The sequence below is a fragment of the Mixophyes fleayi genome, chromosome 1, assembly GCF_038048845.1.
Source record: "Mixophyes fleayi isolate aMixFle1 chromosome 1, aMixFle1.hap1, whole genome shotgun sequence".
In the NCBI taxonomy this organism is placed as follows: domain Eukaryota; kingdom Metazoa; phylum Chordata; class Amphibia; order Anura; family Limnodynastidae; genus Mixophyes; species Mixophyes fleayi.
Genome location: NC_134402.1, coordinates 128,092,154 through 128,114,726, shown reverse-complemented (window position 1 = coordinate 128,114,726; position 22,573 = coordinate 128,092,154). Strand labels below are relative to the sequence as shown.

The following is a 22,573-nucleotide window of genomic DNA, read 5'->3' as shown; positions in this document are numbered from 1 at the left end:
TGACCTGGTGATGTCACAGTGACGTCTGCAGGTTCCTTAGCTGATGGGGATCTAGCCACCACCATAGAGCAGCAATGAACAGCCGCCTGCAGGAGATCCGAGCCCGGCAGAAGCTGCGCAGGAAGTTACTGGCCCAGCAAGTAATGCTCCTACACTGTGTTTATATGGTGGCACGTTTAGATTGTAAGCTGTAGAGAGCAGGGTTCTCCTAATGTAGGCCAGCTTGTTAATATGGTCACAGCTGTATGATTACTCCCTTCTCTTCTCTTCTCTCTGCTAAATATAGGCTTTGAATGAACGTGTCTTATATGTGATCTAGCTGGCATTGTTTTAGTTATTGATCATACTCTGTCATCATGTTAATATCTTGGACCAAGAAATAGTATCAACGTATTTAGGTGATGGGATTATACCTGTACATATGCAAATTTGTAGTAGTACTTAATGGGCTAGTGGCCTGATGTTGAGTGTGTGTGTGTGCCTAATAAATTATTTAGCCAGAAAATATATTTGGTGTAAGGAATGTGAGAATACAAAAGATCCCCATTCATTTTTATAGTGCCACCAATTGTGAAGTGCTGTACAGAGAATATTTATTATCCACATCAGTCCCTGAAGTTTTGTCAGCAGCCACTTAACCTACCAGTATATTTTTTTGGATGACTAGTAAACATGAACGTTGAGTATCACCACTGCATCAGTGCATTGTGCCGTTTACAGTGATTAATCTCTCTCTTCCTCTCTCCCCTCCTTCCGAATTAAGTACAATAAAAGGCTAGTCATGATGTTTGCAGCTTTGCACTCCATAATAACACTAATGCAGAACTTACAGAGCAAAACGTAGTAGTGTTTTGATCTGTGCATCTTTTGGTACACTGCTAAATCAGCTACGATAGCACACACATCTCTGATGATAATTTGATTACTGTGTAATCTTGCAGTTTTCCTTGTCATTTTATCATATACATCTATTGATTTCCTTACAATCGAAATAAGAGATTAATATCACAGGATCAAAAGGCAGGGTAACAGATGCTAAATTTAGGAATACAAGTAGGTGATTGGGTTTGCAATAGATTCAAGTAAATGCAGTCCTGTCCTGTAGCAGTGTAGTTTTGAACACAATTATTTAGCTTCTCTAATTATATGTGATATACGTTAAGGTTTATTAAAGGAAGGGTGGTCATTTTCAATTCCAATCACAGATTGCAACTCCCTTATACATAGCACTATATGATATTCTATACAACTGTATTCACAGTTTGGACTTTCTAAAACTACACTGTTTTAGCTACACTCTCAGGTTTGAGTGGCCATCCTTGTAGAAACATAACCATTTCTTGTTTTGTTTTTTTTTTACAGTTAGGAGCAGAAAGTGCTGACAATATTGGAGCCATACTAAACAGCAAGGATGAGCAAAGGGAAATCGCAGAAACTAGAGAGATGTGTCGGTAAATAAACATGACATTGCTACTATACACTTTAATTATTGCACTTATACATCCTTTGAAATTGCACCCACTTTTGCTTATAGTTTTAGTTTAAGCCATCCGTTGACAAACATCTGTTTGTCACTGTTACATTACATTGTTTGTTACATTACTGATGTAATGCTACTGTTTGTAACATTATATCATCACATGATAAAAAGTCAGTGTTGTAGGAATAATATTAGGATTAATGTATTGCTAGCAGTAAAGCAACAAACTGTGGGTTGGACTGGAATACTTTTAAGAAGTCCAGTCGTCTTAACAAGATTTTATTAAAACCCTTTCCTTGCATCAACTAGTAAAACTATTGTGTTACTTCAACGGCATCCCCACAATTCAATTTTTTTGGCCATGTTTTATCACCACAAATTTTTAATTCATTATAAGTTATGACAATGAGAGGGGCCCTGCTTGTATATATAGTCTTGAACATTATAAATAAGCCAATTAACTGTTCTGTTTAATTGGCAGTATAATACCATGTTCCTCTTTGGATATAAATACCCCTTTAAAATGTCAATTTACTCCACAGAAACAAACTGTTGACCTTTTGGTTTTACTTGAGGGGACAATTGTTTAATTTCCATGTGAAGTAAATATTCCCCTTCTAATATTTATTAACTATATTGACATCTATGGTTGTATGACCTCTGTATTGACTTTTTTTACATAATCGACAATTTAATAGCAGTCTTGTTCTTTAAGTGCTTCATATGATACATCGGCACCTAATCTGAAGCGGAAACCTCCGGAAGAAGGGGAGGCGGATGAAGAAGTGGTTGAGGAGTGCAAGGTAATTTATAGTCTAAACAAGGAAAGATACATAGTTACCTCCATGTTGGGCCTAAATGCCATCCTGTTACCTATAGGTCAGAAGTTACATATTAGAAAGTGCCACATTTCTATGAACGTCCATCACCTCTCCTATGTTGCTGTCTTCAGTTAATCTTAAACTGCACTGATTATTATTGTAGATTTGTAAGGCGCCAGAGTGCTCCGCAGCGCCGTACAGTACAGAAAACACATAAAGACATACTGATCTCAACCCTGTTGCATCATTTTTGTTTTCATAAAATAGAGCAAAGCCCTTCTGTTATCATACTATTTTCTCTTTCAGTCAGCAAAGCCTGAGATTGTACAATTTAAATAGCCATTTAATTTTCACATCTATGAATTCATCTTTTATATGAAGGTTAAAATGTGTGTGTTCATTTGGTGGCTTAGTTGTATATTAATTGTATATTGGCCTTAGTTAATTGCAATTCAGAATTTTCATGCAATCTTCAAATCATCTGAAGCGGGAACAAGTGTTAGTGTTGTGATACAAGTACTTTAAGTTTGGATATCTGTAAAAATGAAAGCAATAGACCACAAGGAGCGACAAGTCTATATTTCATGTCTGCTAAGTATTGACACAATTAACACAATTGACATTATTGTTAACACATATACCCATATAGTAATGTAATTATACAACCCCACTTAAGGCATCCAGCTGGTAACAGTTAAACTAGTGCTTTATATTTAATTTGTGAATAAATAAACTGGATTTATTATGGTCATCTGTTGATATTCAGACAAGAGCCTGAAATGTGATGGGGAAAGCGGATGAGTTATGAGAAAGCAAAAAGTGTCTTATTTTAAAATATTATTTAAGAAAAATAATCTGGCAAAAATATACTCTTTTCACCATGGATAATTTTACCATAATTAGCGGCTCGCAGGAAGCATACTACAGAATATACTTCCGCTAACCAATCCAGTTCCTTGGCCTGACTATTGGGCGTCCAGATCTTTGCCAGGCTTCGACATAGGAGTACACAGAGCTCCGTTAGTGCCATGGGACGATGACTGCATACACCTCGTCAGATGCGGTCATCGTGTGACTCCATCTGTCGTGTCTTTTTCAGCATCTGGTTTAGATATGGATTGCCAGTCATTTTGTGCCTGCATGCATGTTTGAGACTTTAGGGTGTAGGTTATTTTGGATGGCAGCTTTCATTGTTTGAATAAGGCAGAGATGGGTATACACTGTTGTGCTAATGAAAAGAGCATTTTCATTATTGGATTTTCTCTCCCTCTCTCCGTGTGTGTGTATGTGTATAAATATAAATATATATCCTTAACTATCTCCTCTAAAGTTGTTAGAGTAATAAAAACATAATAAACTGCTTGCTGAGTAAGGTAGCATGTAACCAAAAGAACGGGCTGGGGTTTTATTTTCATCCAGACAAAATAGATCTATAAATCTATTTAGTTATATTGAACTGCTAGTATGTGTATTCCTTAACTCTTCAGTGTTTTGGGGATCATTGATCCTTATGACAACTAATCCTGCCTGTGCACATGTGAATGTTAAATGGGCAAGAGCGTTTGTTATAAGAATCGAGTGATCTCTATGGGGGGCTTTTGCCCTTGTTAAATGAACTAGGAGCAATGCTTCTCTACCAGGTTAATGTCTGTTTAATTACATCCCCCATTGTTAGATCCTGTTTGAAAATGTTACAGCTTGAGTTGAGATTTAACTATCACTTGAATCTCAGTTCCCGAAGAGCTGTGCTTTTCAGGCCTGATAATGTTCTTTTACAAACTAGGAGAAAGAAACATTAGGAATTCCCATGAATTAAAGGGTAGATTAGCATAAAATCGGCTGCTAAATGATCTGTGTATTATCTAAGTGGTGTTTCTAAGAAGATATAAGGAGAGAGCAGCATTTTGTGTAATTGGAAGCACCTTCCTTGGGAAAGGGATGACTAATTTCCCCGAATTTACGTTGTTAAGTTATTGCTTATTATGGGTTATGCTAATTTATTACAGCTCGAGTATTGTTTTTCAACTGAAAAAAATCTGTATAGAAATGTTTATAATGCTCTATTTTATTGTTTGTCATTTTCCAGGATACAGTTGAACCACAGAAAGAGGAAGAAAATCTACCTTATAAAGAAGAAATTTACAAAGATTCCAGCACTTTCTTAAAGGTATTTGCGACACTAGTTCACACCTTTCTCTATCTGTGTTTGAGGCTCATTACAAATATATATCTTTATTTGCATATAAAAATCATGTGTATATATTGCAGCATCATTGATTGAAGAAGTGTGTTTATATATCCTTTTAAATTGAAGGTGATGGCTATATTGTTTATTATGAAGTCCTTCAAAATAAAACTATTTAGAGAAATTACACTGTTAAGGTGAAATAAACTTTGACATGTTATATCTATCCCTTTTGATGCACAGTTCTTCATTGTGTCAGATAATAAGCTATGGGGCAGCACGGTCGGTTAGTGGTTAGCACTACCTCACATCAGTGGGGTCATGAGTTCAGTTCCCGACCATGGCCTTATCTCTGTGGAGTTTGTATGTTCTCCCCGTGTTTGTGTGGGTTTCTTCCGGGTGCTTCGGTTTCCTCCCACACTCCAAAGAACACACTAGTAGGCTAATTGGCTGCTATCAAAATTGACCCTAGTCTTTCCCTCTCTGTCTGTGTATGTATGTTAGGGAATTTAGACTGTAAGCTCCAATGAGTTCTCCATTCAGCGCTGCGGAATCGGTGGCGCTATATAAATAAATGGTGATAATGATGGTTAAGCAGATGTGCTTAATCCTCCAAATTTTCCCATGCCATTATAGAATGTTCGTTTTCACTTGCAGAAACCTCTGCACCTATTGTTTTTCTAGATATTTATGTTCTTGTTTCATTGTACTATGAATTGAAAAAGGTGGATATTCAAAATGATTAATAGAAAGGGAAATAAGTGTATAAGGTATATGTAAACATTTGCTTTCGAGATCACATTAATGCATATTCATATGTACATAAAAAGAAAAGGAGAAAAGGTGGCACTTCTATTGTAAAGCAGTCTCTTTATTCGTACAAGAAACGCTCATCTCCACAACAACCAACTGCTGTCTGCCAATGACTTCAGCTAAGTAAATGTATGTCGTTAACACCATGCAGAGAGTATAGAAACCTCCATGCAAGTAGTATACAGCAGTAAAACACGTGTGCTGAAGCCATGTTACCGTTGGTTTTTGCTATTCCCTGACTTTGTCAGAAGGATGGCTCCACTCATAAGACAGCTAGTTTAAATTAATAAAGAACCTCCCTTTATCCAATCGGCATAGAGGAGGCATGCATCTTAACAACAATTAAAGTAAAGGATTGAATAGCCAAAGAACACTAAGTAGGTGTGAGCACTTCCTCCACTGAGATACTTCAGATCCTGCTCAATGTACACCAATTCTTTAATTTAATTCTTTAAAGTTTAATTGCAGTTTTTAAATCACAATATATACAGGTGTCCCTGAGTCCTGCAGAACCCTAGCACTCCTCCATGTCAGTCTTGTGCATCATTGCGTGTATGAGGCTAGAGCCAGATTAGCAAGAGACCTTGGGGGGAGGGGTGTCCCCTGCTGCCGGTACTCACTCTCCTCTGCTCAGCATCCTGGATGTTTGTCTGTCTCACACTGTCACAGATATGCCGTGTAAGTGCTGTGTTCACCTGGTCAGCTCTTTATTTTTTAATTGTCACTGACTCGTTGACTAAGGCTTAGTCTGTTGAAGTTAAGACTGAAAACAAAGAAACAAATTGAAATACATTCAATCTCTATAAAAAGTTCTCTCTCAATTTACCATTATGTTGAATTACCAATATATAGCCATACTCCTCTTTGGCTAGAAATGCCGCTGAAAATTGTTAAGAGGAGTAATTTTACCCCACAGAAAAATGTAGTGCGACCTCTGATTTGTGTGTTAGAGATTGCTTAGAGAGCCTGGGGAAATAGCTGTCACGTAGCATGACAAAGGGGCATTCAAACTAACAACATAAAATCAAAGGTCCACGCTAATGTGGAAAGGTTACTAATATATTCCATTGAATGGTTTCACATTTCACAAATGGAAAAGTCAATTAGCCTACTGACTTGTCTCAAGCCATTACTTTACTTTAAACATGCAATCGGGAACAGAACAAAGTAAGATATTTCTTCTGAGAGTCTTCCTGGTAATTCGTCTTGTGACGCCCGGATTTTCCACAGCATTTTAAAAAGAGTTAATATTAGAGAACTGAAAGAGAAGCATATTGGTAACATGACTACATTTGTAATTACTGCACCTATAGACAGTTAGGTGAGATCCTCGTTTTACTAATGTAGAAATCCTCTTAGTTTTAAAGTAACTTATTGCTTTACAAAGGTAATTGAAGGCAGGCTTAAAAGTGCTGCTCAGAGTACCTTGTTCTATAGAAAACTATCATTTTATTTTTGCACATTCTTAGAAAAGGCTATCATAGCTATATTACTTAGTCTGTTAGTCTGGCAATTAAAAGTTAGATTGCAGCCCGAACTCCCATTGCCTCCAACTGGAAAAAAAAATAGACACCTTCCCCTTCCCCCCCCATCCATTCAATTTCTAACTCACAAGATCTGGCAAATGTACAAGCTAGAACACATAGCTAGCAATATCCATGACAGCCCCCATCCATTCTCTAACATCTGGGCAGCCTGGACCTCTCACTGGGAGGACCGCCAACTTCCAGCCTCTTAACTCTCTGTCTCTCCTCAATCACTCACACATCTAACTTATGATCCCCTATCCCTTCCCCTTTGTTCTCCTACTAGCATTCCTCTGACTGCCCATCCAACCCCCCCCGCCTCACGTCCTTAGTCACACCCCAATACGATCTTGCTTGTTTAGATTGTTATAGCATATAACACGCTGATTAAAAGTATCTCATACTCCACAGTTTAAACTCTTTATTGTCAGATTGTCATGCAAACACATTCCCTCCCCTCCCCTCCTTCTTCCTTTTTGTACCCTCACCCACCCACCTCCTATTTATTTTCTACAAAAATATTTTTTGTTAAAAAGTTAGTAAATTACAGTAGTATTTGATTATAATTTTATTTCTGGCTTAACTGAGGTTTATTTTGCCAATCGATCTCCATCTCCTGAACAATCACATGTCCTCAGTTTTTAAGTCATTGGAGACAGAACATTCTGTAGCCAACCAAATCATCAGAATGTTTACAGCAGCACAGATTATTTCAGGAGATGAGCATGTTGATCTTCTGGCAGGCAGTGATTGAGGACAGGTCTGCCTTTGATAAGGGCAGTATCATAATGAGTAGGATCTAATGGAGCCAAGCAGGAAGCCTTAGATTGCTTATGTCCTCTATCTAACTCTTGAGTCCCCCTAGCAGCACAGAGTAGTCGTATGAAAACCATGCAGGGAAATTGGGGTGTCAGACACACATCTATATGGAGCAAATTTTTAAAGATAATAGTTTCTAAAGATGCTCTCCCTTCGTCAGATCAGACAATACTGAATCACAGTGGGAGAAAATTGAATAAAGTGTTACAAATCAAGCAATAATCAGAGAAAGTAAAACATGAGGTCATAGACGTTCACAAGATGGAATTGGGGGTGTAGGAGAGGTGCAGAGAGCTGTATAAGATGAGTCACAGAATGGTCTGAGGACATCCAGTCTATTTTCTGTGGTGTCTTAACAAATTCTCGTTCTGTTGAATGCTTATAGCCCTCTGAGGGTTGGGAACATTTTTTCACTAGAGAGACAATAGGAAAATGCAAGACATACAGTAGTGACCAAGAATATTGTCATCCTTGCAGTTTCTCTAATAATGCAAAAAATTGGTATCCAGATATGTATTTCTTTGGTTTGCAGTAAAATTAAACACGAAAAGCAGATGAATTTGTTAAGTTGTAGCTTGTCCCACACACAAATATTTAAATGGGTTGGACAAAATCATTGTCAAGCTGGGGCACGAAGGCGGGAGATACAACGTAGGGGCCCAGGAAGTAAGGTGTTTGCCACCACAGAGTGCTGGCACATCGCTGAAGGGGTGTGGTCATGCACTGGGAGGGGAGGGTCATTAAGGTAAAGGGCAGATAACATTTAGACTAGTGATGGCAAATCGCTAAAAACAAGAAAAGGGGACGAGCTAAATGTCTGAAAAAGTGTATAAACTCCACAAAACCCCTCATAGTAATCTTAAATATTGAGTTTACTATTCATCATGAAATAATAACTATGACTAATAAAAACATATATATCAGAGATTATACAGGCCTCTAATTCTCAGCTTGACCTCAATACAACGCTAAATCATATAGAAAGCAGTGCTACTATAATCCTGCAATAAACCAAAACAAAAAATCATAAACAACCAGTAAAGTCCCAAAACGCATATATTCCAATATAAAACATAGATGTGGGGGAAATGTTGCAAACTGTTCTCTATATAAGACTGTTCCCCTGATTTTCAAGTTAGTGCATATAAAAAAGGGGCAAGAGGACGAATGAAAGAGGTTTCATAAGGACATAAATACAATATTAATTTTATTATCACAAGGACTTACATTTCCTCTTAGATATTGATACATAAATTTCCTATCCACATTCAATCCAATAAGTAATGTTTTTAAGTGGTATACAGTTAATACCCTTGACATATTGATATAAATATTGTTAATCAAATTATACATACAGCAGCACCCGGTTTGTTTATCTTGTTCAACAAAATACTGCCATATATGTGTTTACAGAAAGCAAAATGAAGCTTTAAAGAAACATGGAAGGGGTTCAGTGATGTTCTGGGGTTGCTGTACTGCAGCTAGGACTGGGTCTCTGGCAAAGGTCATGAGTCTACAGAGGAATGGTTTAAAAAAGATGCTGGACTGTCCTGTAGGGGCCAGCAATGAGTCCAGTTGGAGTCCCAAGTAACATATGCAGAGAGTTTCGAAAACAGCATATCTGGGAGAACTGGAGCAGTTTGCATCACACTTAAGAACTAATATAAAACTGAAGTTTAAGTTACGCTGCCGTAATTAAAAAAAAAAAAGCAGAAAAAAACAAAATGTTTCTTTTTCTTGTTTTGTTCATTCTGTGCAACTGCGTAAATAAATTGTTTAAAACTAGTGTAAATTTTAAAGTGCATGTTCTCATGGGTATATTGATACCATATATGTGGTGCTCTGACAATACATTGCCAGCAGAGTGCACATATATAATCGTGCTTTCATTATATAAAAAGAAACCTAAAATAAAAGTCCAAAATAGTATTGTACTACACATATTTTCTGAAACTACAGAGTAAAAAAAGGATGTAAATATTTGAATAACTTATGCTAAATTGCTGATATTTTTCGCAAAAAAACTAAATTTTATGAAAAGCAAAACATTTATTTTTCTTACACAATCAATATATACCGAACAGCCTACAAACGCTAAACTACAGATAGAGCACGTCTGTGCACCCAGCACTATGTCAGGATTGATATGTGGGTAGTCCTGATGATAGGAGAATGATGCAGAAACGCGTTGACATGAAAAATGCGTTCAGTCTCTCGAGGTGGTTGACACTTACCGGACGGTGGAAGTTGTTTGTTTTATCAGTTGTAAGCGATAGAGTCAGATATTTAAAGAGGTGGAAGGTTGGTATCAGTTAGAGGGGATAGTCATCCGAATAAAATGCTTTCAAAAAGTGGACCAGCTAGAAGTCACCCCTACCTCCCTCAGTTCCTGTATAAGTACAGGTGGTCACCAGTCCTTTTCTAGTTTGGTACTTGATAACAAATAGCATTGCAGTTCTGAGTCATTTCCTGTACCATAGTGCTCCAGGAGTAGAAGCCTCATCAGAACCCTTAATTACTTCTATAAAGGAAAGGTGTTGTACTTAGATCTAAAGTCACAAAACACAAGAGAATCTGAGGAGGAGATCTTCTGGATCTGCAGAACCATCCCAGTCCAGCCAAGTTCTCTTTTGTATGATGATGATTATCTTTCATTAATAAAGCACACACGTTGCTCAGCACTGTAATGATGGGATCTTTATAGAAACAAGTTACAATGACACAGCTCAAGAGGTGGGGGAAACATTTGATATGTAAGGTAGTGAAATAACAATTGTAGCAGTTGATGTTCATGGATGCAGCCACTGTGCTAGTTCTTGGATCCAGACAGTTGGTATATACAGGTACTATACTAGCTCCTGGCTCTGGGCAGTCAGTGACCACAGGTACAGTGCTGCTTTCTGTGTATTGAGCTCTTTCAATTCCAGATCAGAAAAAAAGGAGGTTTGGGTGTGTACGTGACGGGTCCTTAAAAAAGCAACATATATAATACCTTACCTATACATGTGAGTGCAAGCAAAAGCTGTATGTAGTTGATTGATACACTTTTACCCAGTAGTCAACTTGTTTCAGTTAGGCTGTGATCATTTCCAACATGCATATCCATTAATTGGCCTCTCTCATTTTAGGCAGCTGAGTGCAGTCTAATAAGTATATTACAGGACTATTAACATGAGCCTGCTGTTTAACCAATATGTATTATTTATTTTTTTGCAGGGAACCCAAAGCTTGAATCCTCACAATGATTATTGCCAGCATTTTGTTGACACAGGGCACAGGCCTCAGAACTTTATCAGAGATGTTGGTATGTATGCGCTTGTCTGTTGCCAACATGTCATTTTTCTTTTTTTTTATTTATGCGAACTTCGCTGCAGGCAAAAGCTCTCTATCCCCTAGGTGTAAAACAGCCAGCAGATTTCTGTGTATTAATCTTAAAATAATATAAACAGGTATATTGTATTCGTGTTCTTTCCTCACTGCTCTATAAACTGACCCCAGAAAGTACATAATGTCTATGTGTCAGCAAGGTGTTAAGGGATTAGTCCTATAATAAGATCCTGTCTAGAGTCAGGCAGGCACATATGGGATTGGTTTATGATCCCGTGCTGATTGTCTGCACATGTATTTCTGGGCTTGTTTTGCAGAACTTGTTAACACCGTTTTGATTTTCTGTGTAGGATTAGCAGACCGTTTTGAGGAATATCCAAAGCTGAGGGAGCTGATCAGACTGAAAGATGACTTCATATGTAAATCCAATACTCCTCCTATGTAAGTGTGCTCCTCCAGCAGGAATACTTGCTGTACTAGTTATGTGTTTTCCTTATAATATTGCTGCAGTTACTGTTTAGTGATGAATGTACTCCTCACTAGTCCCATTGTCTCAGAATGCCAGTGTTCCATCATCATATTGTGTTGCAGTGGTTCTCTCTTTATTAAATCCTTATTCTGGGATGAAACAGTCCCCTGTCGCTCCCTAGTGGCAGCATTAGGTAGTCCCAGTATATTCTACAGCCTCGTACAAGCGAAAAATGACCAATATTCACAAAGAAAAAAAACCAGGCTGGAAGATAAGAGTCCATGCTCCATGGAGAGCTACACTCTATACATTTAAATTCCACCAGTTCCTTTGAAGTATGTCTAGACAAAAGATGAAGTATGATGTGAGGTGGTTTGGTGAATTGCCAGGTTAAGACTTATGTTTTGTGAAACCTTCTGATAGTTTGATGCTGGGAGACAGTGCTATTTGCTGTAAAGAGTTCCACAGGCATAATGTAGCACAAGAGATGTCTTGTAAACATGACTGGGAAGAGATTGAGAGCACAAAATATAAGATGATCACTGGAGAACTGGAAAGGATGTGTTGGAGAATATTTGGAGATGAGGGAAACTATAGGGTTGAGCTGTGACAGTCACATAAGTTAGAATATCAAGACAAGGAGACCATTCACCTTTGAACTGAGTAGTTATGCTCATTTTGCGCTTACATTTTACACTTCTTTGGTTAAAAAGGGAATCCTCATAATTGAAACGATTAAAAACTATATGGAAACCTTTTCAGTGTAAAATATACTGTCATATACAGTGTTCTCCCCAGAAAATGTTGCCAACTGGGTGGCATTAAGAAGTAGCTGGGTGGGGGCAGTTACAATACTTTGCACTAATAATGAAAAATGTTTGAGGTTATTGCCCACACCTGCCAGGACTGGTCAGACTGGTGGTCAGTGGTCTAACACACACTGCTGGCTGCAGTGCTCACATAGTGCCTGTCATAATAGGAGAAACAATGGTTTATTCAATTATAATAGAACTCTGTTGGGCTCCAAAAGCCAGGTGGCAAGTAAAAACAGCCGCGTGGAGCACCCGGGAAATAGTTGCTGGGAGAACACTGATATAATTTTGAAGGTAATAAAGTGTGTTTTTGTAACCATGATTGTGTGTTTCGTTCTTGTCCAATGCAAATTTTGTCAAACTGCGAAGAATTTAATGTGTCACCACAGATCAAGTGTACCTTTTAATATTTTAACTTAATCCCCATTGTGAGCTGTAGCAGACTGAGAGTTGATAATCTCTGGCCATATGTAATAGTCCCATGATTCCTGATGGCAATGAACATTTTATAATAAAATGCTTTGTTGTCAGTTTGTTTATAGATAAAAATCAGTGATGTAGCCTACTTTCACAGAAATATAGTAGCTTCCAGCTAGCAACCGCTGCAAGCAGAACAAGACTGTACATTTCACTCTCTTCTACAACATACTTTTTAGGGGAGGTTTTCCTGCAAGTTTAGTTCCATTTCAAGTCCATGTTGGCTTAATATTGTTGATCTACAAGTTTTACATAGCTAGGTTAGCTACCTTCACACAGAATGGTACAGTATGCTGGAGAACCATACGTGCTTTAAACAATGCTATAAAAAGTAAAAAAAAAGAGTTTCTCTATTGATGTGTACCTATTAATAATGTGTATTAGTTTCTGCACACTTTCTTATTTCTGTTTTTTTTAACTAGCTCATTTATAGCAATTTTCAATTAAAAAAATTGAACATTGATCTAAAATATGCATGATGCTATCGATGCAGCACAGTACACAGGACATGCTCATGCATGTAGAAGTATTTGCTGGGAATGAGCGATGCTAGCTACATCATGCTATATAGGGAGAATGAAATGGGGTCATTCAGTGGTGTGTTTGGAGAATCCAAACACATGACCACACGGAGCCTGGTAGCTATGTCTTATTGTGTGACACATAAAGAGCTAATGTCATTTGAGTTCCTGCGGAAGTTTTCACAGTTTTAATTGCTCGTTAGTACTGTAATTTAAAATATATAAATACATATTTATACATACACATTTTTTTTCATTCTTGTACTAATATAGGTACTTACAAGCAGACCTGGAGACATTTGATCTAAGGGAACTGAAGAGTGAGTTTGATGTAATCCTCCTGGAACCACCGCTAGAGGAGTATTACAGGGAGACTGGCATTGCTGCTAATGAGAAGTGGTGGACTTGGGAAGATGTAAGTCATATGGAAACACTCACTGGATGGGTTATAAAGCAGATTTGTTTAAATAACATAAGTAAAAACTGTTTCCATGCAAAAGTGACCTTTTTTCTGATGTGACTTTTTGTGGCCCAATATAGAAAGCTATGTTGGGTATACTGATGTTTTACAACTTGCGGGTTAGTGAAAATGTCTTGCAAAGACCATTTCTTTTGTAAAACCAATGAAAAATAGGTCACTCCTGCTTGTTAAACATGTAAAAGAAACCTTTCCATGTGTTTTTTTTTTCCCTTTATTTTTTTTTAAGTTTAAGTTTTCTAAAACATACACCCTTTCATTTCCTTTTTAGCAGTAGTCCCCATGCCGGGCTCTCTACACTAAATTACTTTATTGTTTTTGTTTCTGTTTTCCCCATGTTGTGCCCAACCTTTTATCCCTGTCACTCTCCCAGACCTTCCCTTTCCAGCTCTGTGATTCTGCTCCTCTCTACTGCTATTAATACTCCACGCCAGGCCTCCTCTTAGTTCCCTGATGTCCATTATCTCTGCCCACCTTAAGCAGCTCTGTTACAGTTAGTTTTAAAAGCAGCAAGAAGCACAAGTGCGGTCATGCAAAACGTTTGTCACCTACAGCTTTAATTTGCCCACTATTGTATGCCGTTCGTGCAATGTACATAGACATAATAATGGCAGGAAAAATTATTTCTACCGGGGCATTTGGACACATGGACGCCATGGGGAACAGCTCCAACCCCACGGTTGCCCCCCACTAAAAAGACCATCTTTATTTTTAATCTGTTAAGTTTATATGTAATTGCCCATTGCTGTGATACTGCGGAAAAGGGAATTACTTTTACTGCCCATGGTAAATCTTAGAGAGGATTATGTAAAAGAATTTATAAATGATTTATAGGTTTCCCCACACATAGACGGTGTCCTACAAAAATAGGTTTGGGTTTGGCTAATTATTAAGAACAGACTGTTGTGAAATTACCATGCCAAGAAAGTACAAAGAATAGCAGCCTACGTCCTAAAGTGTATGCAATCCAGATATATCTGTACCACTCTATGTAGAATGGATACAATTTGCACAATGTAAGCATTGTGTTACACAAATTGGTTTGCCTCCCTATTTTGCATTGGAATATAAGATAATAAACCCAGGTCCATATAATATGTCCCATGGTACCCTGCAGTTGAGGTGCACTGTTGCTTAGCTCTCCCCTGTTGCCGGCTCCTTCTGTCTGTACGGGGTGTCGAAAGCACAGCAACCACTATATGTGAGCAAATTGTGTATCTTCCCCTGGGATTTCTGCTTGACCAAAGGTTAATGCGGTCAGCAACCTGTTAGAGAAAAGAGATTGACCTTAACCCTTACTATTTGTCTGCAATATTAAAGAAATCTATTACGTGAAAAGAATTGAATTCTGCCTCAACAATCCAGGTTTTAATTAGCTGTCCTTTTCCTATTGCTCTGTCTAGAGGAATAGCTGCAGCTATTAATTTTATTCTATTTTACACTAGTTTTTTTGCTTATTTTCCTGTTCACTTTACCTTTTTGCATTACTTCTAAATTATAAAAAATAACAGTTTAGAGTGTAGAACGTAATAAAACCAATATTACTGACCTACCCCCGACATGTACATGTTTCCTTCCTTTCTCTCTTGCATCTCATGTTTTACACAATATAAACCTTAAACTATAGAAAAGTCTCTGTGGCCCACAATTCCTTCCTTCTTTATTGTCATATTTGTTTGTTACTGCTTGTAACACATGTTTAAATGCCAGCTGATATGTTATTACAGATAGGGATTCCTTTGTTTGATTTAAATGTATTGTTTGGACTTATTACTGAGATTAAGGGTAAAGTGAAGGTGGGAGGGCAGCCTCTGCTGCTCACTAAGTGTAACAGTAGTCTTCTTACATATTATATCATTCTACTGCATATGTTTTTTCCCCTCATTCTTTTGAAACATCTGTTCCATATTGTTACTTCACTTCTGATGCAAGACTGATGTTAATGTGTACGCTCTGGGGCTTTAGTGCTGCAAAGAATTGTCAAAATGTCTTCACTCTATCAAATATATGATTTGTTTTCATCATTCACCGGCCCCACATATCAGCCTATAACATTACATTTTGTTTTAGATAATGAAATTAGATATAGAAGGCATTGCCGGCCAAAGGGCCTTTCTCTTCCTGTGGTGTGGCTCTGGAGAAGGCCTGGATTTCGGCAGAATGGTAAGCTTTGATGTGGTAATCTCCAGCTGGCGGCTGCTTCCTGCTTCACTTGTCACACACACATTTGACAAATGTCTGTTATGAGGTTTCTGAGTGCAGGTGGGTGACATAATGTTTCAGAATCTGCTTGATGGCCATGTTACTAGCATGACGATAGAAGCAGTGATGTGTGTTTGTTACTGTGTGTGCATTGAGGCAGGTGTTTCATAATGCTGCTTGGCTGTACTGCATCAGATCCACACGTTTCCAAGGAACGGATTTTACACGCTGCATGGATTTCGTGCCATTTAGTTTTCAGGGGAAAGTAAAATGAACAGTATATGATTAAATCCTCTGTTCTGAATCATCACGGTAAATAGATATTAAAATATTCTTTTTCCTGTGCATACACGGATTAATTAACATTTATCTTGTGTGTCGTAGAATGCACATACCCTAAGAAAGCTTCCTCCGGGTAGGTAAATGTACCTGCCCTGTGACTTCCCCCACTCCCCTCCCTCCTCCTTTATGTTAGAATCACTCCTGGGACAGCTGCATAAGCATATTTTCTCTGAAAAGGGCTGGTGTGTTAAAATGTGTTTGAGAATGGCGTAGTGTAAATAGCACGTTATTGGATGTATACAATCTGAGTTCAAACAGGTGCTGCTTTTAGTGCACATTTGTGTCAAGAAAGTGTCTTGGATTATGGTGCCTGGCTTATATATTGAATGCTTTCATTTATTCATAAAGGTGCTACATGTGGATGTACACTAATAATTGTGTATATATTGCTCTTATAATATTATGGCCACAGCAGGATCGGTGTAAGATATTTATTTTACATCACATCTTGGAGGAAGCCACCACTGACCTCTGTATTTGTCTGAGATCTATTATTTTATGTCTTAAACCTGTTTTTTGTTACTATCTTTAGTGTTTTCGGAAGTGGGGTTTCAGGCGATCAGAAGACATTTGTTGGATAAAAACGAATAAAGACAATCCTGGCAAAACGAAGACCCTGGACCCTAAAGCAATCTTCCAGAGGACAAAGGTACATCATTCCTGCATGACACTAGAAAAAGGAATTGCTTGGATACTCCTATATGGTGTCTAAGGTCAAGACTTAATGAACCCTATATTCATAGTTGAAATGTTCTATATGTGGGTGTGAGAAATGTATAGACGTGGTGCAGCATTTTCATAAATGTCTCGCTGGAATAGAGTCTTTACTATCTGCACATTTTAGTTATTAAATGCAGAGCATTCACAGGAGGGAGGGTTACCAGTGGAGTACTCCACGGATCTGTACTTGGACCTGTGCTTTTTAATATCTTTATTGGTGACATTGCAAATGGTATTCAAGGGTAAGTATGCATTCTGCAGATGACACAAAGATATGCAACAGGGTAGACACACCAGGAGGGGTAAAACAAATGCTTGATGATCCAGGTAGACTAGAGAATTGGTCAAAAGAGTGGCAACAAAAGTTTAATGCCAAAAAATGCAAAATCATGCAATTGGGTCCCAAAAACCCTCAGACTAAATATAGTATTATTGGCACTATAATGGAAACTACTGAGGAGGAATGTGATCTAGGAGTCATTAATTCAAGTGACCTTAAAGGCAGGTAAGCAATGTAACAAAGCAAAGCAAAGAGTCTGATGCTTGGTTGCATAGTGAGAGGAATCAGTAGCAAAAAGAAAGAAATAATGCCACTGTATAGGTCATTGGTACGGCATCATCTAGAATACTGGAGGCTATATCTCCAGAAGCATATAAGTACATTAGAGACTGTACAAAGAAGGGCAACTAAAATGGTGCATGGCCTACATCACTGAACTTACCCGGAAAGACTAAAATATCTTAATATGTATAGTTTGGAGCATGCACTGAAACTGGAGGGAAGAAGGTTCAGAGGAAATTTGAGGAAAAATGACTTCACAGAAAGGGTAGTAGATAAGTGGAATACCCTCCCATCAGAGGTGGTAGAGACTAATACAGTAGAGCAATTTAAACATGCTTGGAATAGACATAAGGATATCCTTACAAAGATTAAAGGATCAAATAGGGTTTCAGGTTACCATAGGTTAAAAATCGGGCAGATTAGATGGGCAAAGCAGTTCTTATCTGTCATCAAATATGTTTCTATGTAATAGTTAATAGATATAGATATAATTTTTTTCACAGGAGCACTGCCTCATGGGTATTAGAGGAACTGTACATCGTAGCACTGATGGGGATTTCATCCATGCTAATGTTGACATTGACCTCATCATCACAGAGGAGCCAGAAATAGGAAACATTGAAAAACCTGTTGAGATCTTTCACATTATTGAACATTTCTGTCTCGGACGGAGGCGCCTCCACCTGTTTGGAAGGGATAGCACCATTAGACCTGGTAAGATTAAGTAGTTTGTTTCTTTATTCTCTACATGTCTCCCAACATCCAAATGTGGACGTTTTGACTGATATGGGCATATTAAACCAGAACCTATGCCAGATTCCTGGGGGTAAATTTATCACGTTGCAGGTTTGAAAAAGTGGAGATGACGCCTACAGCATCCAATGAGATTCTATCTGTTATTTTGTAGAATGTACTAAATAAATGATAACTGGAATCTGATTGGGTGATATAGGCAACATTTACACTTTTTTTTGAAATCCGCTGCTTGATAAATTTACCTCCTGGCATTTAAAGTACAGCTGAAAACCTGAACTCTGTATCATTGATCATCCTGGGAGTAGGCGTATATATTGCTCTTGTGATCTGTTGGCTGATTATAGGGTAACCAGCCAAATTATTATTTTAGACATAAATGTAGAGCTGTTTAAATGTGGACAATCATCTAGGTCCACATTAAGAGCATTAAGTTGTATATATTGTGATGTCCCCACATTCTGGTTGGATGTTGGTCTGCAGTTCATGCCCTGGTCTTATTTTCAGAGAGGGAATGACCTACATGGAGAGAGGCAAGACCCCAATCACTGGTCTCTTCAAAGGAATGACTTTTTTATAATAAATAGAAATAATAACACAGATTGTTGGGGATAATAATTTAGATGCAAAGGAGCGAAAATAATTGAAGTGATAATTATATAAATACTGTGCTAAGGTATTAAGATAAAAATCAAAATTTATCAGCTCAATGATCTCAATACTTTATCCAGTAAAGATCATGGTTGCCCCTGTTTTTAAGATTTATTACAACTGATTCCAAACCTTTGTAAAATAGCTCCTTATAATCATCATAATGTACATTAAGCTGATAGTCTAATAAAACTGACTTCTTTTGCCATCCTGCCATACACTCTTAGTCAATTAAATGTTCAACTGTACTTTAGTAGATGATCCCTATTTGGATCTTTGTATCCCTCAGTTGGAGAATTTCTACTGTTTTGTTATACAAGCTGTCTCCTTAACGCTTCACCTGGCCAGGACTTAGGTCTTTCGCCTTTCACACCACTGATGGATGACGTATCACTACACTTCCTCTTGCCCTGCTATTACCTGTTCCAGACTCTCTTTTTTTCCCTTCACCCATTCCTCATCTATCTCCCACTTTGCTCCCCTTCACTGTTTAATCTGAGTGACTGATACTAGCGGCCTGACTAATGCTAACTACCAAGTAACAAATTGACAGACTGCTGATAATCAAATGGCTATTCATCATTCATCTAACTTACTAGCTGTAAGTTGTTTGACTAACTGAATAATTTATGTAAACTAACTGACAATTTATATTTTCCTGACAGTTAGTGACTGTACTGACTGATTCGCTTTTTATATTTTACTATGTGTTAGTAACTGACTCTTTATATTTTATGGATTATTTTTTTTCTTTCACTTAACCAACAAAACTTTGTCTCGCGCCTGTGTATTTGATCTCTATTCTATCATTCCAATACACTTGTTCCTCCACTTCTACTCTCTAGACCTTGTCCATTTAAAACTTTAAATGCTAGTTTTCTTCATTTGCATATGGTTTGTACTGTAATAAGTTAAATTCCCCATTTATCTCTAATTTTATTTTTTTTATTTTTTCTACTTTTTTTTTTTTTTTTCAGGTTGGCTTACTGTGGGACCTACTCTTACAAACAGTAACTTCAACTCTGAGGTGTATACTTCATATTTCAACGCTCCTAATTCAACTGTAACTGGATGTACTGAGGAAATTGAAAGGCTTCGACCCAAAACACCCCCGCCTAAATCGGATCGTGGCTTTGGTGGCCGTGGTGGGCTCTCTTCTGGTAGAGGAGAACGAGGTAGAGAAAGGATGAGAGGAAGTTTCAGGGGGGATAGAGGAAGCTTCAGAGGACGTGGAGGTCCACATAGAGGAGGTTTTGCCCCTCGCTAATTCATTCCTAGGATAGGTTTTTAACTTTTTTTTTATGTTCACCAAAACGTAAATGTGTTTAAAGTTTAAAAAAAATAAATTCCATGAGATGTATCTATAAATATACTTTAAAGCTGCATCCTCCTTGTCATTAAACTGTTGTTTTTAATAAAATTTGACCGCTGTGAGTTTGTATGTTTGATATAGCTTAGAGGGCAACGCTCACTAGTTTGCAAGCAACTCGCTACTGACTGATTCTGCTTAAAGTAGAGATGGTTCTTTTATCTAAGACACATTAGAGTATTAAGAAGAGATGAAATAAGCCTAATATACATATTGCAAGAGAACACACGGTGAAGGTTACATTCACATTATTGGGTTTCAACCAACCACAAGTTTACCCTCAACCAACCATCTATTAGATGTACTGGAGTATCCAACACTATGATGCAGATATCTCAGAATTTATACTTGGATAGTGACCTGGGCTGGAGTTATTTGTAATTTCATGGTGCTACTTTTTTTTGCTGTTATGGGATAAAACTTTTGCACATTTTGGGCCGCAGAGTACTTGTTGTTTGCTTATTATCATACCTGCCAGCTACCATGCAGTTAGAGGCACAACATTGATTTTGGTATCTGAATCCTGTTAGGTGTTGGTCCTAAAGCCTTCAAGTGTAGTATCTTATCTACATGCTGGGTGGCAGTTCTTAGTGCTTGAACAAGCAGAGCTCATCAACATATTGCAGGAAATGAGCATGATAAGGAGACTCATAAAAAAGTTGTCCACTTTGAAATAACCCCTCTCATTAGTAACTGCCACCTCTACCTGATGAGAGCTGTCAGGCCACACTGTATCAAACTATAAAGAACAGAGACCTAACCGATCTGGAGAACACAAATTACCATTGGGATACAATCTACAGCAGGGTTTCCCAAACCCAGTCCTCAGGGCTCCCCAACAGTGCAGGTTTTTCCATATCTCCTTGCTGGAGCACAGGTGTATTCATTACTGACTGATACATTGTAACAGATCCACAGGTGGTCCTAATTATGTCACATGTGATCCGGAAAACCTGCACTGTTGGGGAGCCCTGAGGACTGGGTTTGGGAAACCCTGACTACAGCATATACAAGCCAGTGCAAGTTGAATGCTGCAGCTAATTGGATGACCGTGCACCTGTCCAATAAGGTGCTGCATTCACTTCCACAGATATGAGTCTCACTTTTGTCCTCTTCTCTAAGTGGATAGTCTCTTTAACACACTTCCTAAGTGTCTGTTTTTTAAATTCCATTCTTGTAGCCCCTGATCTTTGGGCACTGTTTCCTACTTTCACAGTACCAGAGTAGAGCAAGTTGAAGACTGTTCAGCTGGGTGTATGGTCGCTACAATATTTCCTAGCACTCTGTAACCGCTGTCGCAGAATGATGTACTGTGCATACTTCATGTTGTCTTATTACACAGCTGCTAAACACTTCATTACCTTCACTTTATTACAGTGACTGTGTGTCTAGTTTATTGCGCTGTCAAGTGCAGCCTTGATACTGTGCATCTTAATACTGAATACATATTTGCACATGGGGCTTTACAGCTTGCAGTGGCCGGTAACTTGTGCTTCCCCTTTCCTCAACATTGTCATATTGGATTTGTGCCCCCTTTTAGTAGTTACTGTGCACCCTGCCATTGGTTTGGCTGAGGTAGTGTACCTTACTGCAGCACCTGATACTTTATGCAGATGCCAGAACCCCTGGAAAATGCTATTATTTTAAGTAGCTTATGTGGAAGTCAAATAATTGGATAAAGTCGTTCTAACTAAACAAATATCAATTGTAATAGTTAAATTACGATGAGTACGCTACGTCATAACTGGGTTAATAACGCAATTGCACAGTAAAACACACACACACACACACACTTACACTTGTAAATAGTAAACACTTAATAAAATTCCAACTCGCATCAGTTTATGAGTAAAACTTAAAGGTTATGTATACAAAGATAAATTTACATTAAAGATATTTATGGTTCAGGTCCTAAGAAATGTATGGTGTTTGGTCTTTATATCATTTCTAATTTCACCAGTAGAAATACAGTTTTGACAGAGTAGTGATCATACTTAGAGATCGCAACTTATGAATAAAATAAGATTGATACTCTAATACTGTAGGCAGCACATGTTTATAGATTGGTTTAAACTGGATTAGGTCGGTTCCCTCAGGCACAACATGTGCTCAGCATTTGGAGTTAGCTGCCCCCGTCTTTGGACAGGAATCCTTTGAACTGACCTATGATCTGCATTGTACTGGACTGGCCTAACCCCTGGACCTTTATCTTTGTGTACATTGTGACATCATCATGGGTTTTTGTT

At 38.0% G+C, this 22,573-nt stretch overlaps 1 protein-coding gene across 2 annotated transcripts; it reads left to right on the top strand.

The window, feature by feature from the left end:
* The first annotated feature begins 13 nt into the window (after positions 1-13).
* On the top strand, positions 14-20,378 carry METTL14 (methyltransferase 14, N6-adenosine-methyltransferase non-catalytic subunit). Of its 2 annotated transcripts, none has more exons than XM_075200337.1 (11): positions 14-140; positions 1,363-1,451; positions 2,196-2,283; positions 4,388-4,468; positions 10,861-10,948; positions 11,322-11,412; positions 13,524-13,665; positions 15,799-15,891; positions 16,805-16,921; positions 18,058-18,268; positions 19,936-20,378. In XM_075200337.1, the coding sequence occupies exons 1-11, from the start codon at positions 75-77 to the stop codon at positions 20,223-20,225; spliced, it is 1,356 nt and encodes a 451-aa protein (XP_075056438.1). In that variant the 5' UTR covers positions 14-74; the 3' UTR covers positions 20,226-20,378. The 2 variants fall into 2 exon arrangements, with proteins under 2 accessions (XP_075056438.1, XP_075056439.1); XM_075200338.1 differs by lacking the exon at positions 14-140 and adding an exon at positions 165-183.
* Positions 20,379-22,573: the final 2,195 nt, after the last annotated feature.

Coding starts and splice junctions, on each gene's coding strand:
- METTL14 (XM_075200337.1), top strand. CDS start 75: ATGAACAGCCGCCTGCAGGAGATCCGAGCCCGGCAGAAGCTGCGCAGG. Junction 13,666..15,798: donor AGTGGTGGACTTGGGAAGAT/GTAAGTCATATG, acceptor ATTTTGTTTTAG/ATAATGAAATTAGATATAGA. Junction 18,269..19,935: donor GGATAGCACCATTAGACCTG/GTAAGATTAAGT, acceptor TTTTTTTTTCAG/GTTGGCTTACTGTGGGACCT.